General features: G+C 36.9%; 1 protein-coding gene across 4 annotated transcripts in view; it reads right to left on the minus strand.

Annotated features, from left to right (window-relative positions):
* LOC133534523 (embryonic polarity protein dorsal-like) overlaps nucleotides 1-23,209 on the minus strand; it is a 62,554-nt gene extending 39,345 nt beyond the window's left edge. The window contains exons 1-3 of one of the 4 annotated variants that reach the window (XM_061873679.1): nucleotides 22,396-22,805; nucleotides 7,518-7,592; nucleotides 6,730-6,888 (exon numbers count right to left, since the gene is read on the minus strand). In XM_061873679.1, the coding sequence (XP_061729663.1) occupies nucleotides 6,730-6,888; nucleotides 7,518-7,576 (218 nt within the window). In that variant the 5' untranslated portion in view covers nucleotides 7,577-7,592; nucleotides 22,396-22,805. Of the gene's footprint in view, nucleotides 1-6,729; nucleotides 6,889-7,517; nucleotides 7,593-22,395 lie in introns of all 4 variants that reach the window. The other 3 variants (XM_061873682.1, XM_061873680.1, XM_061873681.1) reach the window with 3 other exon arrangements.
* Nucleotides 23,210-23,471: the final 262 nt, after the last annotated feature.

The following is a 23,471-nucleotide window of genomic DNA, read 5'->3' on the forward strand; positions in this document are numbered from 1 at the left end:
GAGATAGCCCTTTGACAGACTATATTTTCGTATTTATATTCGACGGATGGAGATCACATCGATAAAATGTTATGTTTAAGTCGTGAATGTAATTTAATAGATAATTTAATCTACAAATTATGTTTGGTGTGATAAAACCTCTTTGAACTAACGTTTGAAACCTAATAGTTTATTAAAAAATGTATTACTCAATTAAGAAGGCTCTGTTCCCATGTATATTATTAGCAATCAGTTACCTTCTTAACTCAGTCGGATAATATGATAATATAATAAAAAAGCACGAGTATTATAATATACCTACTGAAAAAGCACGCGTATTTAATATCTAGGATTATGAGTCAAAAATCGGTGGAATAAAAACGTCGTTTTGAGCAAGTGTGTTGAAATAGTTATTTGTACAACAAGAGAGCAAAGTTTGATATTTCTTCGAGTGCTTGTTTTGAGTCCCGTGCAAGCGAAAGATTCTATAATAATAATTTAGAATCTTGAGCGTAGTAAGGGACTCAAAAGCGCACGAGATGTAAATAAATTTGATCTCGTGTAGTACACAAAAATTTTCACGTCAGTCAGCCATCAAAAAATACAACCTGAAAAAATTTAATCCAGACGGACCGATCACTAGGTATTTCACTCATGTTTTCTGAAGGTATTCTAACAATTAACTATAATTACCGCAATAAAACAAAACGAAAGAAATTTCAATAAAATAATACGAAAATAATGACTTAACGAACATCAATTGACAGTTCAATCGACAACTTTTTTTTGTAAAAAAAAAAAACTATTAGATCCGGTCCGAATTGCGGATACTACTATTTGTCAACTATAGTAGAGATCGTTAAAAGTAGTTAAGTAGAATTATTTACTGCGTAACAATTGCGTAAATTTTTATAAGTTTATTGTTTTGATTGTATAATAAAATACGTAAAATATGGTGTTTTTATTAAATTTTAAACTTTTATTTCATTAATTAATTATTACGAATGAAGACTCGTAGGGTGTTTTGGAACGATGCGGTCTGACTTATTTCGGGGGTATATTATAAACCGTCAATATACTGTTGAATTACGTATGCACTTTTTTGTCTCATTCTTTTTGCTAATGACGTGAAAGGGATAAAGACAATAGAATCCAAATATTTCGAACTTGTATTAGGCCCCGCACGTTGAAATGACATTCGAATCTAAAGGTCACTTGAATGTTATTTTGTCTCACTCGGTGAGCAAAATGCGATTTTGCTCACTGTTTTTAAGCAGCAAATTACCCTTGTTCGAGCTGCTGACGTGAAAAATATATTAAAAAGGGTCACTCACGTATTTTATGTTGAAAACGCATTTTACTTAAAATATGCGAGTGACCCGTTTTAATTTTTAATATATTTAATATAATTCTTGTACACCTTAATTCATTCACGTAAAAATGTGAACTTATAACTTCGTCCCTGTGGTCAGTTACTGTAAGGTGTGTGAATCGTTTTACTATGAGTTCTACTTGTTCATACATATATACTTCTATGTAAGAAACTTGTAAAGTTATTGTGTAATGCACAGCTCCTACAGGGATTGACTGATTTAGAAATTCTAAAGCACCAGTATCCTCAAATGATTTAGGATTTATAAGAGAAAAAGAGAGAAGAATATATCTCAACTACTTTCTTTTATAAATATGATTAAAAATTACAATGATGATTGAGTAATCTAAATAAACACATTGACCACTTTCTTCTAGCATATACTTACGGTCACGTAGTGATTATATGCTCTTTGCTTACGGTTTTGAAAACTGTACCAATGCATTAATAAATATGTGAATATTTAAATGAGTAAGTAATACTATTACGTAGTATAAAGATATGAGACCGGGGTTGTGCCATCACCGGTGACACCTATCTAGTTTTCCGAGAAGCGGTCAGTCAATTTCGATTTGTGTAAATAACATTTGTGTTAAAGTATAGGTAGGTAATTAAAATGATTATGGATTTTCTGTGACGTGATGAACGAAGTTGACGACTGCAGCTAGGCAGCTACTGTACTGTACAAATTTTAAAGTCATATTCAAAGCTTTTTATTTACGAAGGTAAAACCAAGAAAATGTTAGTCAAACCAAGATAAGTTGGCAGCGACTTTGATAGCCCAGTGTTAAGTAAACGTCATAATTTCATAGATGTTTGATGTTTATAATAACACTTGCGCTGTCTTGTTGCGAACACCTTCAGAGAGTTTATTCGGTTGCGCGGTGGTTTCGGTATTTTTACAAGCTTTTATTTAACATGCAATGTACCTAATATTTGTACGGGTGAAATCTAGTAAGTAAAATTTTACCCACTTCCTGGTTTCCGATGACGCTGAAAATTTGCTTAAGTAAGTTGGATGACAATGCAATATCCATCGTGATGATCTGATGACGAAGACAGGAGGTGATAGGAACTCTGTGATGAAACAACGCAATCTAACTGTGTTTGGGTTTTTTAGAATTGTGTACCTACTAGTTGCCTGGTGAAAGGAAAGTACAGTCAGCGATAAAAGCTTGTATCATTAATGAAATCATTATTTATGGGAATATGAATAAAAGTAGTAAATTTTGACGTTGTAATTATTATTCTAGTCTATTTTATTTTGAATTTGACATGTTAATATATTAATTATTTTTGTATTTATTATTTCAACTAATTTTTATTTTACTATGAATCATGATTTCATTGTTATTATGTCAAGATTATTAATTATTTATTATTCTTATTATTTGATTTTAATGTACTTACTAACCCCTAGCTATAACGATGGTACTAACAATTTATTATGGAATTCTAGAAGTTCTGAAATAAAAATATTTTATTTTATTTTTTATTTTTATTTTTATTAATGACATTTTTTACAAAAAAACTTATTAAAATTTAGGAGTAAATGGGAATTTTATGTTACCTTGTGTATAAACGTAAAAACGCGTTATTAATTTGTTATTTTTATTTGCAGGATTAAATCAGGCTGATATTGATTGATTCAACGGGTACCTCACCATAATTTATTAAGTTTCGAAATGAAAAGCTTAACCACTTCATGTATTTAAGTATTTAACCTGTTAGAAATTGGCTTGTGAGTTGGAAATTCATAGTCGAATTGATTTAATATTTATTTCCTGAAGCTTGATGAGTCAATAGCCTAGTCATTGCATATTTAGGTACCTATGTATGACAACCCGAATATTTCATCATTTTCCTTGCCATTGTTTTAGTCGTTGACGGCGCTAATAATTCCTTTTTTGAGGTAATTTAAGAGACGTGTAGAATTTCGATGACGTACGCTTTGCACAACGATGTAAATACATCGCTGCCCCCGCAAAGTCCACAATCTAACAAACCCAAATACAATTAGATTATATTGTTTTATCACAGAGTTCCTTATGGCTACCTCCTGTGTCCATGATCATGGACCATTGTTGTCTTTTGAAATAAATAAATAATAATAATTATTATTATTGTATCTCCTTGGATTTCACGGGCCTATAAATCCCGGTCTTTTGATAGGCTTGCGGGGGGATATAGATCCAACACGTAGAGGCCTCTTGGAGAGCTTTAATGTCATGTAGAACGCCTGCTGGAACCCGTTCACGGGCGCAACAATAGATACCCAGGAACCGGTCGCAACAGGCATTGGGACTATTGTAGTAAAGTGAACAGTAAAACGGTCTATGGATTGAATTTTGGGAGGACAATGAGACTGGGTTATTGCAAAGACGTCCGGACACCTACCATAACAATGTTTTCACTAGTTATCGAAGCAGGCGGTGACTCGCCGCCCACTAGATGGGCCCCTGAAAATGCCGTCGTGAAGACGACCAGGAGCAACACCGGTGTCAGCGGCTCAGGGGTGTCGAGAGGTGTGTGTACGCCGCTTTCTACCCAGTGGCTGATAACAGCCACTGTGCCAACTAGCGTCTTATGCAAGTTTTCACTTCCACCCCTGGAGCATTTAGCTCTAACGACTCCTCTCTGGACGTCCAATGAAGGCAAGCCAGAGCTGAGAGTCCGGCGGGTCCCCTTGGGGTCCACTCCGATCGACGAAGACACGCCGGAGACGGAGACCCTGACCGACTCTCGGGAGTACTCGGGTCCGTGGGGTCGTTACTCCCTAACAGCTCGCCACAAGCTGCCCTGATGGATAATAATTATTATTTGTATCTCCGTTACAAACTCTCGGGTTTTTAAGCCCGGTCATTTATAAGGCGTGCGTGGGGATATAGATCCAACACGTAGAGGCCGTTTGATGAGGAGCTTTGATGTCATGTAGAACGCTTGCTGGAACCCATTCATGTGTACATCAATAGATACCCATAAACCGGTTTCACCAGGCATTGGAGGCTATTGCAGAAAAATGGAAAGAGTCCTGGTCTATGGTTTGAATTTGGGTGGAAAATAAGACTGGGCTATTGCTAAGAGTTCCGGACACCTGCCATAACATTGTGATATACAGTGTTATCAAGGCAGGCATAATTATTATTATTATTATAATGTTGCATGTCACCCACCTTACATATTCGTCGCACCTATGCAAAACTTGCTTGCGAATCTGCAATTTTACGGATTTTAAAACTTGTTCAAAACGAATTAACATTTAGGATTTGATCCGAACCATAGAGAAATAAGTAAGTATAGAGTAATCACCCTATACATCAGTTTTATAACTTTTATTACCAAAACGCTTATTATTTTCGTAGTCGACATCTAGCGTCAAGTAGTGGATTTACCAGTACTGCTACTTGACAATAGATGTCGCGATGGACAAAAAGTCTAATGCTCAACAATTTTCAGCTAATATTATAACCCAAAATCTATTTTCAACTCATTCTGCTTGTATTATTAAGTAGTTATAATTAGTTGAGCAATACACTTTTCGTCAGTCGCGACACTCGTGATATCCAGTGTCAAGTAGTGGTACTGATAAATCCGCTTCTTGACGCTAGATGTCGACTACGAAAATAATAAGCGTTTTGGTAAGAAAACTGATAAATGGAGTGAGCACTCTATGCTTACTTATTTCTCTATGTCCGAACATACATACATACGAGTACCTTGCAAGTTGTTAAATAAAAGCTTGTAAAAACTACTACAATCAATATGGTTCACTATAAGTTTAATAACTGCCACATGTAATGTCATAACTTTTCCAAGAAGCAATAACTTTCATAAACAACACAACAATGATAAGATAGGTATATTTGTCAAAAACTAATTTATTACAGGAAATCACTGACATAATACATGACAGGAAATGTTATTTCTAGGACACTTATGTCCAATAAACCGGCGCATCACCGGGTCGAAAACCGTGCTGATAAAATACTCGTCATCGTTTTAGACCACATACTTTGTCTTGCTTAACCCCTGCTCCATCTTGTTTAAGTGCCTACAATGAGCGTAATTTATTAGCTTAGCACCTCAGCATGTATATTTTTTATGTAAGGGTGATAAGAAATCAAATTTGCTGACTGTAGGTTAGCGCACCTTTTTTTAGGAACTGAAGGGTCACGCTTGTTATCCAAATAGATATTAAATATGCCTATTTTATGAAATGTTCCAGCCCAAGTGCTTAGTTACATACGCACCTATTTCCTGGTGGCCCCTGCAAACCCAACAGCCGACCCGGGCTGCTATGCCATAGCTTAAGCACACATTTTTTTTCTTTCGGAGCGATTATCTCCGAATATATTCACTTTATCAAAAAATGTTTGTTGAAGACCCCTATTAGTTTTGAAAGCCCTTTCCAACGATAGCCCATACTGTAGGGTTGAAGCAGAAAAAAAAATTCACCCCCACTTTACGTGTAGGGGAGGTACCCTCAAAAAAATTAAATTTTTAGATTTTATTGTACGACTTTGTCGGCTTTATTGATTTATATATCCATGCCGAATTTCAGCTTTCTAGCACTAACGACCACGGAGCAAAGCCTCGGACAGACAGACAGACAGACAGACAGACAGACGGACATGGCGAAACTATAAGGGTTCCTAGTTGACTACGAAACCCTAAAAAACGAACTATAGGTACTCGTAGCTAACGTAGCTATAAATATACTGGATCGTTGAGGCGATGCGGTTGATGAGATGTAATGGGAATAGCGTGCCCGCATGCCCGAGTTAATTAAATAAGTGAATAGCTCTATCACACGCGACAATGACAGTGTGCCTACGACAACTGGAAATATGGGTCTTCTGCTGTTATTTTATTTGGCGCGAGTTAGAGATCTATTTAACAAACTTACTCAAGGTAGATAACGAAATGCTGCTAGATTTTATTTTTTATTCCGTATGTAGGTACTTACCTCATAGTTAAAATGATCTTGAAGTAAAATAATTATTATACGCTATAAGATTCCTCAAGATATCTTGATTTCAACTTTATACTAAAGATATTTTCAATACATTCCAAACATCACGAGCTTAAATTTTAGTATTTTCCGTTTTGGGTAGAAAAAAGTTATTATACTTACCTAAGTATTCGAGTTAGACCAAGATCAATCTGCAGCGATTTTGATAGCCTAGACTGTGGAAGTGTTATTATTTTTAAATGTCAAACTTCTATGAAATTATGACTATAAGTAAATAACACGTTCACAGTCTATGCTAACAAAATCGTTGCAGAGTTATCTTGGTCTAATTCTATAAGTTAAATATGTTGTAGGAAGTAGCAAAAGGTGCTTACTCTGATTATGAAAATGCTGATCAGCTACTTACAAGTTGTTGTGAGGATTGAGCAGCGACAGCAGCACCACGAACGGCCCATTGTGACCGTGGACGCGTATTGTGGGGTATGTCCGGCGCTCCGACGTGCTGCTCACGCCCGGGATCGACCCGACGGAACGAGCGCCGTCCACCTCGCTTAAATAGCGAAACCTGGAAGATGTAGTAGGTACTTTATGTAGTCCATTTCACATTTTCCTGACCACAACATTTACAGTTCCAAAGTGTCATTAGCGCTGCGAATAAGACTCTCACAGTTAAGTAGGTATAAGGCATCTGTAGCCACTCACGTGCTTGATATTTTTCAGTGACTTCTATTATTATCATAAAATAAGGGTCACATGACAGCTGGTAACTACAGTTAGCAAAAGCATGTGAGTGGGTAGGCAAACCTTAAATATATAAATCCGTGCCATTAAATGTGACGGATAGAAAGAGATTGAAAGTATTATGAGATAAGGAATGGATATAAATATAAATTAAAGCTTAAAAGTAGCACCCAAAAAATTAAGGGCATCATGCCTCCGCCTAGCGTGGTTATGGGCATTTGATACAGATTGTTGAGAGTCATGTGAAGAGAACGCTATTAGGAAGAAATGTAAGAGAAAATCCAACTAAAGGAAGGTGGGTGGACTGAGTGAGAAACTACATACTTATATAAAAATTAAGGATGTGAACGATGAAATGACAGATATGGAAGAAAAGGACATGCTGCATCAATCCCAAGTAAACCATACTTGGGACAACTGAATGATAGTTTAAATTGTATTGTCATATCTTACCTCTGCGACTTGCCTGCAGGCTGCTCTGTGATGATGACGTATGGCTTTGAGCTTGACATGATGTCTTTTGGCAAACTGGGAACAAGATACAATTATAATGACTGACACTCTTAGACTTTATGATGGGAAGGTCGTGACGTATACGGAATGTATTTCATTAAAATGTCATGTACATTTGTACAGTGTCAGAATAATGGGTTTAACTAACGTTAATTTTTAACCAAGGTTAACAAATACTTGCATCTGTGGATTTCAAAGTTAAATCTCAAAATTATCGATCTGGGGGCCGATTTAATGAATTTCGACTGTTCGATTTCTTGTATTTCGTTCGATTTTCTCTTCTCTTCTATTTCCACTACGAGTACTCGGCATTTATATTATACTAATATAATTGAAAACGAGCCGTCAATACCACTAGATTCCCAAATTCAATCACTTGTATTTAAAAAATGGCATTACGCCGTTTTTCACAGATTTTCGAGTGACGATATCGGCACCCTGGGCGTTTTTATCGGCTATCCCTACTCGCCAAACTTAGCTCAGAGTAGTTTCCGTGGAACTAATTTTGATGATGTCTGCTGCTGATTTTTGAGTACGAGTAATTATGCTTTTATGTAGTGGAGCCGTTAAACAGGTATAATACGAGTACGATGACTTTTATCGACAAATCACCCCCCATACCTATTTAAAAAAAAAAACTAAAAAAAAAAACAAAAAATATTACTTTGCTAATCCGCGAGAAAATAACGTGTTAGTCAATCAGTGCTAACCCGCTATACTTACTTGCGTATTTTTACATGCAATTAATGTTCCCACCCTCCCACCGCAAAAATAAATACGCAAATAAATATAACAACCCACCACCAAAAGTACAAAACTCGACACGTGTTTCGCCTCTCTACGAGGCATCCTCAGGAGATGCTGGAGATGTTGACGGTCTGACACCCGACAACTGACTGAGCTGTCTAGAACGGTCGGCCATATTTATACCTTGACCAGTCCCCCTACTGTGCAAGTGTGAGTGAGATGGAAAAATTCGTAATAACGGCGATGACGCAACATTCAACTGTTCGTTAAGAATCATCCCCCTATTGTTGTACCTAATTATTTCCAACTGTTCCAGAACACTCAAACGCAATCCTTTCTCGCAAACATGTAAAATATCAAAAGAATGATTCTCAGGTAAAGCATGGCCACTGTCTATCAAGTGCTTCGCAAAATTTGACTTTTCTGGATGGTTGTGTCTGTATGACGCAACATGCTCCTTATACCTGGTAGTGAAATTACGGCCTGTTTGCCCCACATACACTTTATTACAATTATCACAAGTAAGCTTATAAACTCCAGATTTTTTTCCCTTCTCGATCTTATCTTTCCCATTGCAAAGTTTAGAGTGTAAAGTGTTGTTTGTCCTAAAAGCCGCAGGAATGTCGTTAGATTTTAAAATTTTGTAAATTGCATCTGACAATTTGCCAACATAAGTTATGCTCGCTTTGTATTTCTTAATCGGCTCAGAGGATCGTGCAGCATACAACATATTGTTGACTATACTATTTCGCTTTTTTCTGATGATTCCATCCACAACAGACTTATCATAGCCATTCGAAATTGCTAAATGATAAATATTATTTAGTTCAGCTCGATAGTGTTCATCAGAAAGAGGCACAGTCAACATCCGATGCACATAACAATGAAAAGCAGCCAACTTATGCTGCCATGGATGCGTCGAAGAAGCCGGGATGACCGAATCAGTATGTGTAGGCTTACGGTAAATTTGGAAATGATGCCTATTATTCACTCTCGAAATTGTTAAATCCAGAAAATTCAATGAGTTGTCTTGCTCCAGTTCCTTTTTAAACTTGATTTTCGGATGCTTACTATTAAGTTCAGCAATAAAAGCATCCAGTTGGCCCATGCTCCCCGTCCAACAAATAATCAAATCATCTACGTATCTAAAATAATATAATATATTATTATTGCCTACAATGTGCTGGTTCTCAAAATGGTCCATAAAAATATCCGCCATTAAAGGACTCAGCGGAGAACCCATAGCCAAACCATCACTTTGCAAATAATACTGTCCCCCAAATCTGAAATAATTTTGTTTCATACAAATCGCAGTAAGATCTATCAACTCATCTACCTCCCCTGGATGCAACCGTTGCTTTTCAAAAAGACCCCTAAGAATATCCAAAGTATCCCCATATGGCACATTCGTAAACAAACTGTCTACATCTAATGAAAGAAGGACAGCATTCTCTGGTATGTTAATATCTTTTATTTTCTCTATTAACTGCAAGCTATTCTTCAAACAATATTTCGGCTGGAACTGAGACTTCTGTCTAATAATACAATTCAACCTCTTAGCTAGATTATAAGTTGGAGCACCCAAGTAAGAGACCACTGGACGAACCGGAATATTATCCTTATGGATTTTTGGAAGTCCGTAAAGAAAAGGAGCTCGTGGATTCATAGGCACAACCATGTTCTTTTGATGCTCGGTTTCAAAAACAAACATAGAATTTTTTATTGCATGTCTGAGATCTTTCTGGAATCCTGGAGTTGGGTCCCTATGCAAGCTCGAAAAACCATCACCTTGAATAAGATCTAATACTTTCTGATTATATTGTCCCTTCCCCATGATCACAATGCAATTGCCTTTGTCCGCTTTAGAAACCACCAGATCATTGTCTTGCACTTTCTGTTGTATAGATCTCAGCACCAAAACATCAGAAACAGCACCCTCAGCCTGTGCTGGACTAGAACTCTTAATAACATTAGCTACCATGGTCTTCGTATCTACATCACCACGGCCCCGCACTATTGCAACCTCTGAATCCACTGCTAAATTCTCTAGAGTTCCCTGAGTTATTTTTGGCCGGAAATTATATTTTAATCCTTTTCCTAAAAGCCCAATTTCATTCTCAGCAAAGTCTACATTAGTTAAATTCTTTACGCGAGGATGGAAATCATGGTGTGTTGTTGGTTCCATTTCCCTCCTCCTTAAAAATGAACTAGAACTTGACTCTGTTAACCTATGCAATTTATTAAGCTGGGTGGTATACATCTCGTGTGCAAGTTCAGAAGCAAAGTACCTCGCCTTTTGATCCAGTATATCGAACTCGAGATTATGCAACTTAAACGAAAGTTCTGAATATAACACCTTAAGATGTAATTTCAAATTATCTCTAACTGAAAACCAGTGGCGAGATTCTTCGTTCAACCAAATTCTCTGAGCCCCATTAATAGCCAACCTAGCAGCCCTAGAATTACTACTACTGCGAACATGGATACCCCATACCTATGTTTTTTCTCAACCATTTTACAAATGCACCCCTTCAATATTTTATGGCGCCAAACACGACTACACTTGGTTAATGTACCATTATAGGTCCAATTAGGGTAACAGCACCAGTGGCCAGCCAGGGACCAGTAGTCAGCCTTTTAAGTCGTTTATTGGTCATAAATATCTGGTATATTCGATTAAACAAATCGCGAGTAGTCAAATAGGAGCTCTGATTCCTTATTCATTAATACGTAACGCGGCAGGTGCGGTGAGGTATCGGGGAGAAGAAATATACTCGTTCATGAAGGTGATGTTTACTGCACACGGTGTTCTTTTAACGCGTGAGAAAAAATATGTTTTAATATAAAAAGTTACTGTTTTTTGTTAATGATGGGTTTATTGGTTAGTTTATCTATTAAATTGCGTTATATTTAAATGGAAATATCAATATTTAACTTATAAATTGAGTAGGTTGACCACTGGATACCACTTTTTTACAAAAAATCCAGTGCCCAGCCTCCCGCGGCTGACCTTTGGGTTATTAGTTATTTTTTTTATTTTCGATCCAATACGACCGTTAGGACCGTTACATTTACATTTTCAAATTTAGTTAGGCATGTCTCAGTCAATTTAAAGTAAAACCCAGTAGTCAGCCGCATTTGAAATAACGTTTTAATGCGGCTGACCACTGGGTTTCACGGATCTAGTACTCAGCCATTATCTTCCTTGGTACGTCGCTGCCAAATATTATGAACTTTAACTCATTTAAATAAGGTTCAAAAGTGTATACATACTTTTGTTGAGAAATATTCCAATATCTAACGGGCCCCTGCACGGGTTTCACCAGCATTTAAACCGATTTTAAAAATAATGAATTCTATTAAATAAACAGATTCATTAATAAAAAATAAGAAGATAAATACAGTGTTTATTAGTTTGCAAGAATAATTATAAGCACCTATGTCCTACAAATTTCGTGGCATGAGAATTGTACTTATAAGAGTATAGGTACCTACCTAGGGAATGCTAACCGGTTAACCGGTTACCCGGTAATTTGACCAATATTACAGTCGGTAAAATACCGGTAATTTCCAGCCGTAACCGGGAATTTACCGAACGTTGTATAGGCAAATAAAAATGTAACAACCTGTTGAATTAGCCCATCTATGTCTTCGTACTTACAAAAAAAAACAATTACTACGGTTTACGATTACGAAGAGACACTTAAAATACTTACTTTTCTACATCTTATGATCTCGTCGGAGTAGGAACTAGGAAGCAATGTTTTGTGACAAATGAGTGGTCGCTAATCCCTCGCCCTGGTTACTTGTGTTCAAGATATCGTTCACGAATGTCTAAGCAACGTTCTATATTTTATATATAATTAACAGAATGATCTGATGATGACATGTTCCTGATTCCAACTCCTATTTAAAGATTTTACAGCAAAAATTTTAAATTGAAAGATTTAGTCGTTGGAATTGTACACCTTTTGTTACGTAATATCTAAATAACAAGTATTGGTTTCTATTAGCACGTTTTTTCATCTTGACTTTTAATAATAAGGTCGCAAGCGTGCGTCCCCGGTAATAGGTGACGAGAAGGGATAGTTTTTAAAAATTCATATAAATTATGGTAGTAAATTATACAAAATGATGTATAAGAACAGTTTCAGCAAATGTTGTAGATTGTTTAAGTATCAAAATTACGTTGAAATTAAGTCAATTTTCAGAGAAATTGTCACTTGTTTTGAAGTAATTTCTGGAGAAAATTGATTTCTTCTAACTTTCATTAACACTACTTCAAATTTATAGTAACAAAAATGTAGTTTATTAAAGTTGAAGTACAGGATATGTGTAATACAACCATTTTTAGCAGTCCAAACTTAATGAAATTTACAAATAAGATCGACAAAATCACTGCTTTTCGCGCGTTTACCTAAACGTCCATTAAAAATAAATCATTACTAATTAAGTGAGTCTGTTTAAAAAAAAATATAATGAAAGATAACAAGACGTGCTAATAGAAACCAGTACTTGTTATTTTTAATAGTTAACAAAAGGTGTACAATTTCATGCGCTTAATCTATCAATTTGACATTTTTGCGACTAAAATCGATAACGGCCTCTTAAAGTGCAATTTTAAAGTAACTAGTGTTAAAATGATATGAAACTAATCTTGCTGTAAATTTTTTTTTTCTTATATTTACTAGATTTTAATGAATGTTGATTACGGTTTTAGTTACTTTAATAACAATATTATATTGATAGATGTGTAAATGCAAACGTGTATGACATTTAAATGACGACTGTCACTTTTTTGTTACCCTTTGATTACTGCGATTTTTAAAGAATTAAAAAAGTTTAATGTTGCTTATTTAATGTACAAGTTCATTTCGCTTTGAAATGATACATGTTTGAATTTTTATTTAATACGATTAGTAAATATATATCTTGTTTAATGTTTATAGTTTATTTTCATTATTTTGTTTTGTCGATGATTCTATAACGTGCTGTTATAGAATCACTGTCATTACTTTTAAAGGTTACTGACGAAAATAAGGACACAATCAATAATAATGCAAAATCAATGTTTTTTATTTCATAAACGTATAACCGGTAATTTACCGGTTAACCGGTTAGTGGGATCTCGCGTCGGTAAATTACCGGTAATGAAAAACGCCCGGTTATTGCATTCCCTATACCTACCTATACTCTAGCTTCCTACCTAGGAATGATAAATATTATAATTTTGTTAACTTTAATACAAATAATAGTGTTTTTTATTTCATTGTTATTAATAGTTTATAAAGGCTGAGTACTGGGTACACAAAGGCTGCTTACTGGATTTTAGAGGCTGACTACTGGAGAAAAGTGCCATTTTTTGTTTAATCTTAATTATAGATATTATAAAGAGGATTGTTATTTTTTGACATACTTTGTTTTAAAACTATAATAAACAATTGATCTAACCATGTTATGCGTTTATTTATCCGACTAATTCTGTAGAAACGTCGAGAGTACAAACTTTAAAAATGCGTTATAAGGCTGACTACTGGTGCCTTTACCCTACCTGTCGCACATTAAAAAAAAAATCTCATTCGATAGCTTATGAATTAGGGCACAAATTGTAAGCATACTAAATGTCACAGATAATTTCCCATAATTACCTACTCGTACTCGAAAATCAGCAGACAGGAATCCACGGAAACTACTCTGAGCTAAGTTTGGCGAGTAGGGATAGCATATTTTTAAGATAAATAATTTTGAGGCAACTTTATAAAATAGTCGGAATCGCGAAAAAGAATGAGTCTCCCATACAAAATATCAACCTCAGACCATGCAAAATGTATGAAACAGCCAATTTTTTTTCGCGATTTCGGGATTGGTCCCATAAAAAAGGCTGCTTCAAGACTGTAATAGTACCATTCACAAGGAAACGAAAGCTCGAAAAGCTCACAGAACCAAGACTTAATGGACAAACAATACCATTCTCAGACGAGGTCAAGTACCTAGGGGTCACTTTCGACCAAAAGTTAACTTGGAACCCTCACCTAAGAAATATTTTACAAAAAGCGAAAATGACCATGTGGTCATGCTGTCGAATGGCAGGAGCAAGATGGGGCATAAGACCCAAAATTGCTATGTGGTTATACACAGCGGTTGTGAGGCCCATAATTACCTACGCCTCCGCAGTCTGGTGTAACAAAACCAACCAAAAGACGGCAATAGAAACTCTAAACAGCCTGCAGCGCACGGCTTGTTTAACAGCAACCAACAGGCGCCTTCTCCTCGACACCGGGGGCGGCCCTAGACGCACTGCTGGATATTATACCACTCCACTTGCAGGTGCAAAAGGAGGCTAAGCAGTGCGTCTACAGAATATGCATGCTAAACAAGCCAAAATGGCGCTCTCAAGCATTAACCAAACTAAAGGCCTGGGTTTTTGCAAATAGAACCCTTAGCATGCCCACCGATGACACGCACACTGAATGTCAGTTTACTAAACTGTACACAGTAGAAATACCTCCTAGAGACAAATGGACCAACGACCAAATGTACGTCGAAGAGGAAAGCCATATTTGGTACACTGATGGTTCCAAGAAAGGCATTGATGTAGGATGTGAGATCTATGGTGAGAGACCTAAGCTCAGGCCAGCGTCAGCATGGGCACACAGGCCTCAATCTTCCAGGCTGAAGTCTACGCCATCAACAAATGTGCGGAGATTAACCTGGATAAAAACCTACGACACCAACATATCTACATCAACTCAGACAGCCAGGCTGCTCTGCTGGCACTAGAATCCCTTGAGTCAAACTCAAAACTAGTCTAGAACTGTAAAACAAACCTCAATGCACTGGCAAACTCCAACAAAGTCACACTTAGATGGGTACCAGGGCACTCCGACATTAACGGAAACGAAGAAGCGGACGAACTTGCTAGAAAGGGCGCAGACACACCCCTGATCGGCCCAGAACCGTTCTGTGGAATCACAAAACGGGATGCATATTCACTGCTCAGCAATTTAGAAAAAATAAGGGCAAACGATTGGTGGAAGTTCGTAAAAGGACAAGAACGCTCGAAAGCTCTAATCAAAGGGTTCAACAGCAAAACTGCTAGGGAGCTTCTAGGGCTCAAAAGACACAAAGCCTGCGCGGTGACCAAATCGGAAAGAAACAAGACGCGACATGCAGGTTCTGCCATGAGTCAGAGGAGACTGCAATGCACATTCTCTGCTCCTGTGGACCACTAATGTCAAAAAGAAGTACCCACCTAGGGCGGCACGTATTGCAACCCTATGAGGTACAGAACATTATGGCCCAAAGAATCTGGAATTTCCTGGATTCAACGGACATCAGTAATGAACTTTAAAGGGCTGTCACAATAGACCAATGCCTGGTCGACGTGGCATTCAAAGGCCCACAAACTACAATAATAATAAATAATGACCTATATATTCTATATGATATATGACTTAAAAACATCCTGTATAATAAATTGGTTAACAGTGTTAACACCCATAATTTGTTTGTAATGAGTGATACTCGTAAACTGAACTTTGCCGTTGTAAAACTATAAGTCGCAGTTAGTTTACCAACTGCAAAAAAGCGGCCAAGTGCGAGTCGGACTCGCCCATGAAGGGTTCCGTACCATTTATGACGTATTAAAAAAACTACTTACTAGATCTGGTTCAAACCAATTTTCGTTGGAAGTTTGCATGGTAATGTATATCATATATTTTTTTTAGATTTTTCATTCCGTTATTTTAGAAGTTACAGGGGGGGGACACACTTTTTTTCACTTTGGAAGTGTCTCTCGCGCAAACTATTCAGTTTAGAAAAAAATGATATTAGAAACCTAAATATCATTTTTTAAGACCTATCCTTAGATACCCCACACGTATGGGTTTGATGAAAAAAAAATTTTTTTAAATTTTTTATGACGTATTAAAAAAAACTACTTACTAGATCTCGTTCGAACCAATTTTCGGTGGAAGTTTGCATGGCAATGTATATCATATATTTTTTTTAGATTTTTCATTCTGTTATTTTAGAAGTTACTGGGGGGGGGGGGGGGGGGACACACTTTTTACCACTTTGGAAGTGTCTCTCGCGCAAACTATTCAGTTTAGAAAAAAATGATATTAGAAATCTCAATATCATTTTTAAAGACCTATCCATAGATACCCCACACGTATGGGTTTGATGAAAAAAGATTTTTTGAGTTTCAGTTCTAAGTATGGGGAACCCCCAAAATTTATTGTTTTTTTTTTCTATTTTTGTGTAAACATCATAATGCGGTTCATAGAATACATCTACTTACCAAGTTTGAACAGTATAGCTTTTATAGTTTCGGAAAAAAGTGGCTGTGACAGAATCGGACAGACAGACGGACATGACGAATCTATAAGGGTTCCGTTTTTTGCCATTTGGCTACGGAACCCTAAAAAAAGGCTACTAGTCATCGCAAAAACAAATTGTTTTTGATGTCACAATAACATTATTCTTCGAATTCAAGTTCTATTTACAATTGCGCAAAATGTATGTTCAGCAGTGGGCGATAAAAGGCTGATATGATGATGATGAAAACAAATAACAACTGACCCTTATGTCTGTTAGTAAGTGTGGGTCAAATGTTGGAAGCTAAATTTGATCCACTCCTCGATTTCTAATTGAGATAGAATTTTGCATATAAATGTAAATCGGATGACAATGCAATATTATGATGACATGGAGCTGATCTGATGATGGAGACAGGACGTGGCCATGAGACCTCTGTGATAAAACAACACAAACTAATTGTGTTTGAGGTCGTGAGAATTGTCTTGATGAATATTAGTTGCTCGTGGAAAGGAAAGTACAGTCAGCGGTAAAAGCTTGTACTAAAACTTATTAAATTGTACTTTTACTCGTAGCCATCTTCAAATTTCTCTATACTTTTGGAAACATTTTCGTCTTAGTCAATGACGAGGATATGCAACATAACATATACACAGTGGGCTCGAATAACCCGACAGATTTCAACCATTTTATTCGAGCCCAAAGTGTATAAGCCTTCACGTAGCTGTTGGCCTACTCCACCCCTTCCATACTTGGAGCACCTATCCCTTTTTACATTGGAAACTTCAATAGCCACCACACCAGCTGGGGATATAGGAAATCTGGTAGCAATGGGAGGCGATAATGCTAGCAGGCAGATAGGAACAAAACTTAGCCGTTTCTAATAAAGGCAAAGGAACATTCAAATCAGCTTGATGGAGAAGTGACCACAATGTGGACCTAGTCTTGACAACAAGAGCAATGGACGGTACGCCATTGGCCACAGAGATCACTCTGTAGTACATATCAATGTACTAGCGGATTTCCCACACTTTCAACATCGCTCAGTATTAGTTGTCATAGGTTCAGACCTATGCAAATAGCGATGTAAATACCGATGGTTGAGGTTGAGTCGTATCCTGCCTAACACCACCTCGCGGAAGTTTGCTTATGCTGATGACCTGGCCTTTGTGACACAAGACGACGGCTTGTAAATGGGACAAAATACCCTGGAAAAGGACCTATATCTATTAGATGCCTTTTTCTGCCGGTGGCGTTTGTGCCCCAGGTCTCCTGCTTTCACCTGTGCAACAAACTGGCCAACAAGAAGCTGAGAGTAAAATTTAGGGGCAATCTTCTCCGCCACAACTTCCTTCCTAAATATCTTCGAATCACCCTGGATAGAATCCTCAACTTCAAGGAACACCTCAGCAGCCTATCTGCAAAACTAAAGACCTGGAGAGAAGCGTACTTACTACCTAGGGATGACCGTATGGCCACGTCTTGGGCATAGAGTAAAGATATTATCAGAGGTAATTTGACTTATGACTAGAACGTAGTGATTATATGCTCTTTGTTTATGACAAACTGTGACACTGGAATGGCGGATGGCTTGAAAGTGTGCGTGTAGACGAGTGATACCATGTAAAACATATTCTCCCTGATGTAATAATTATTGTACAATTATTAAAAAAAAAATTGCACTGTTTTATGTTTTACAATAAATATGTACCTGATTGAATAGGTCTTGAAAATACGTAATGTTGCATAATTACTTAATGCAAACATTATTTAAATTACTTAATAATATTTAGCATCGGAATGATATCAGTCCGTTTTTTAGGGTTCCGTAGCCAAATGGCAAAAAACGGAACCCTTATAGATTCATCATGTCCGTCTGTCTGTCCGATTATGTCACCGTCACTTTTTTCCGAAACTATAAGGGCTATACTGTTCAAACTTGGTAAGTAGATGTATTCTATGAACCGCATTAGGATTTTTACACAAAAATAGAAAAAAAAACAATAAATTTTGGGGGTTCCCCATACTTAGAACTGAAACCCAAAAAATCTTTTTTCATCAAACCCATACGTGTGGGGTATCTATGGATAGGTCTTCAAAAATGATATTTAGGTTCGTAATATCATTGTTTTCTAAACTGAACAGTTTGCGCGAGAGACACTTCCAAAGTGAAAAAATGTGTGTGTCCCCCCCCCCTGTAACTTCTAAAATAACAGAATGAAAAATCTAAAAAAAATATATGATATACATTACCATGCAAACTTCCACCGAAAATTGGTTTGAACGAGATCTAGTAAGTAGTTTTTTTTAATAAGTCATAAAATAATAATATTTTTTTTTTCATCAAACCCATACGTGTAATATTGAGGTTTCTAATATCATTTTTTTCTAAACTGAATAGTTTGCGCGAGAGACACTTCCAGAGTGGTAAAATGTGTGTCCAAAGTGGTAAAATGTTGAACGAGATCTAGTAAGTAGATTTTTTTTAATACGTCTTAACTGGTACGGAACCCTTCATGCGCGAGTCCGACTCGCACTTGGCCGCTTTTTAATTTATACATTTAACTTAAAACATATCTTAAAACCATAAGTTTTAAACAAAAAAATATGTTGTAGATCGGAAAGCATGATAAACAAAGATCGAAAATTTATAAATTTCAATTATTTATAAATTTATAAATAATCCTGAAATATTAAAAAAAAACAAATATCTACGTAGGTATATGCTTTTATAAGTCTTAACACATGCGCACCATAATAACTTCGGACTCAAATTACATGCATTTATAAAATCCTAACATTAGAAGAAATCAATTGTTAAAAGATATTAGAGACATCTGATTTTAAACAAAAAAATTATACATAACAAACAAAGGTTTACTATCAAATATTAGTCAAAAGCGTCATTAATCTCCTTATTTTCGGGAAATTACCATATCGACTTATTTTAAAATTCACAATCAATAATTTATCCATTTACCTAAATAATCTCTTATAGGTACATAACGATTTAATAAAAAGGGCATCAATTACCCTACTTTCGGGAAAATACCCTATTCAACCTACTGGTCATACTCCTGTTCCGCAGAAATTGAAATGAAAATATCGTGATTTTACGTACGATAACATGATAATTGATAAACTTACCTATAAAAAGTTATCCCATCTCTTTTTTTCGTCCGATCTGTATAATTCTTACAACACTTGATCACGCATGTCGGCATATTTTATATCTTTTTACTCAAATGACATGTCGACCCGACTGACGGCAAATTGGTGGATGAGGGCATAGAGATAACTGTCAATATCTGTGTGTCACGCGTAAATACTAGGAAATTGGTGGATGATGGAATCCTAGTTGGCTTTTACCGAAGCTCCGTCCGCAGAATTATTAGTCCAAGGTCTTGGGTATATTGTATACATCGGGCCCAAGCAAGATAGAGCGTCTAAGAAAGCACTAGTGAACGTGTCCACAGTCTTCACGTCCCGCAGTCATGATGATACGAAAAAGAAGAAGAAAACTGTACATGGTAAATATAGCGAGCTTTTGTTATAATTATTACTCCAATAAACTAAATTACTACTACAATGTTAAATTACGTAGTATGGGAAATTAAGGGATATTTAGTGAAAATAGTAAGCTGTTTATTTATACATTGATTGCGTATAATGTATTGTATTGATTAAAATATTATAATAGTAAACTCTAAAATGCTTGTTGATCATCACAATAAATTAAAAGCGGGTTTTATCAAAGTTAAAACCCGGTTTTTGCAATTGGCTGTAAACCCGGTTTTTTCGATTTCGGTGAAACCGGGTTTGTAACCCCTAATCAAAGTGACGTAATATCTTCAAAGATTTTCACAAATGCACTAGGAAACGTATTTAAACACTGCAACTGGGACGGCATAGGTATCAAAATAGATGGATAGTACTTAAACCACCTACGCTTTGCTGACGACATCGTTCTACTCGCAGAGACACCTGAAGATCTCGAACAAATGCTCAACGATCTAAGCCAGATATCGATGCAAGTTGGTCTAAAAATGAATATGGAGAAAAAGTGGATGAGCACTGCTGAAAAGGCAACCATTTCATTGGAAGGCAAAACGATGGAGAGAGTAAGTGATTATGTATATTTAGGTCAGAAAATAACGCTAGACGGTAACCCCTTGGATGCTGAAACTAGTAGGCGCATTCAATTGGGATGGGGCGCATTTGGCAAGCTGGACGATGTTTTCAGGTCCAAAATCCCGCAGACACTGAAAACCAGGGTTTACAACCAATGCGTCCTCCCAGTAATGACCTACGCATGCGAGACATGGACGTTGACTATCGGAAGGGTCCGCCAGTTAAAAGTGGCACAGAGAGCTATGGAGCGCGCGATGCTCGGGATATCCCTAAGAGACAGAATTCGGAATGTGGACATTCGTCAACGCACAAAAGTTACCGACATCGCCAAAAGAATTGCGCAGCTGAAGTGGGAATGGGCCGGCCATATATGTCGCAGGGATGATGACCAATGGGGCCAGCGAGTACTGTTCTGGAGACCTCGACTGGGAAGCCGAGGTGACGGAAAACCACGAGCGAGATGGTCGGACGATATCAGAAAGACGGCCGGGCCGACCTGGCATAGAACCGCCGCATACAGAACAACATGGAAATCCATGAAAGAGGCATATGTTCAGCAGCGGACGCATATATGCTGAGAAGAAGAAGAAGAATAATCAAGGAGTTATGGAGCTAGAAGAGCCTCTAATGTCCAAAAGCTATTTGTGAGGGGTCTTGCTATACTGGTCATCTCCTTCGCTAGAAGCGCAATTTCAGCCGAAGGGTAACTTAAGTATATTATTAATTTCCAAAGTACCTGTCTTTCCGTTTTCAACAAGTGTGCAGTTGAACTTCTAGCGATCGCGATAGCATGTCTTTCATCTCGCTCTCAATCGCCGGACCGGATACATAAAACGGATAGTTGAGAATGCAGCAATCTGGCCCCTTCCGCAAAAATTCTCATTACTACGCTTGCGAGAGAGACCGCCCTGTCTTCTATCTCGTTCCAACAGTTGCGTAAATACGTGCGCGGCGCCCCCCGCGCGCACCTTAGGGCCGATAGAGACGGACTGCAATTTGTTCCCATACAAATTGCAGTCGGGTTGCAGTCCGTCTGTCTATATCGGCCCTTAGTTGACTGTTGACTCTGGCCACCGATGCAGATGCATTTCCTATAGGACTTTTAATACAAGACGGGGTCAACAATATACAAAGTTCGTCCACATGGTTTTCTTCTTATTTGAATTAATTATCTGATTATGACCAAAATTGATAACTGATGATCTGAAAGCCGATTAATATGAATCTGACGTCAAAGTTAAATAGATTTCTATGAATCTCCTCCATAGAGTTTTTGGCGAACAGCGAGTTCTCAGTTCGAGGTGAACTAGGAATTTATAAAACGTGATCGAAACCACACTACGGTTCTTAAGGAAAAATGTTTCTTAATCAAACAAATGAGGTAAATTCCTCGCGTCAATTCAAAACTTGGGTCACATAAATTGATAACCGGTTATCACTTTAATACGAACAAAATAAAGTTAAATACATTGAAGTGGTTTCGGTATCAACATGTTTATATGTAGTTGTGTGGAATAAAATTATCATAACTCATAACGTGATAACGCGCGCAAACTGGATGCCGCAAGTAAGGATCACAGTTATTCCCCGTTGAAATATTTCAATTAAATACAGCACTCACCACGCCTTTTCAATGTTTATGCAGTAATCCAGGCAATCCAATGGTAAAAATACTATTTTCAACACTTCACACTTATTCGTAGCTCAATAACAACAAACATCACAACAGTTTTGTGTTTTACACATTATCTAATAAAAACAAAAGTAAGTAGTGCGTATTTTAATATATACGAATATATATCACAGTACTGACTTATTATAAACAAGATCTTAAAACATTGGTATTTGACATGGCTTTAGCCAGCGCTGCGCTTAACGCAGTTCGGATCACACTGACATTCTGAATGAAACTACAACGCGAACGGTGACTCAATGTGCTATTCTAATGTAATACAGTCGGTTACACTCTTATGTTTTTATGGTTAGAGTTTAAATTCACATAAAACACTTATTCGACGCCTACGCCTTCATTTGAAGTAGGTATCGTATGAGATGACTATACCGTACTTATAAACTATTTTTATTGGGCTAAGATTCGCGGTTAATCACCACGTGTTGCACGGAAACAGCAGGCAAAATTAAACTTTAAGCTTCGAGCAATAAATGCGCTATTAATTGTTGTACATATAACTATTACATTTACTCAAACAGAGCCCGACGTAGTGGGCATATAAACTGGATATTATTATCAAATTATTATTTAGACATGTTTAACGGTAGAGCGAGCGGGGTCTAGTTATACCGGTCTACTTTGTTATCAAAGTATACTAATATGAACACAATAGTCTGTCAACACAGTATCAGACATTCAGTAATAAGTATTTAAATTTCCCCGTACTGATTTGTTGACTAATTTCGATTGTTCTTATATTGTGTATTTAGCTATTACCAGTCAGTAATACTTACTATTATAGCTTAACACCTTTGCATAGAAATTTCTATGGGGGGGGGGGGGGGGGTTCACCTTTTCTCTCCTTTTTAGTAATAATCAACATGGCGCCGAGGAAACAACACACAATGTTTTTACATGATCTGTATTTTGATACATTTACTAGGTACTCCGATAGTGCATAAAGATTTACATAGTGATCGTATATAAAAACATTCAATACACAGTATATTTACATGAAACAAATA

The sequence above is a fragment of the Cydia pomonella genome, chromosome 2 (assembly GCF_033807575.1).
Source record: "Cydia pomonella isolate Wapato2018A chromosome 2, ilCydPomo1, whole genome shotgun sequence".
In the NCBI taxonomy this organism is placed as follows: domain Eukaryota; kingdom Metazoa; phylum Arthropoda; class Insecta; order Lepidoptera; family Tortricidae; genus Cydia; species Cydia pomonella.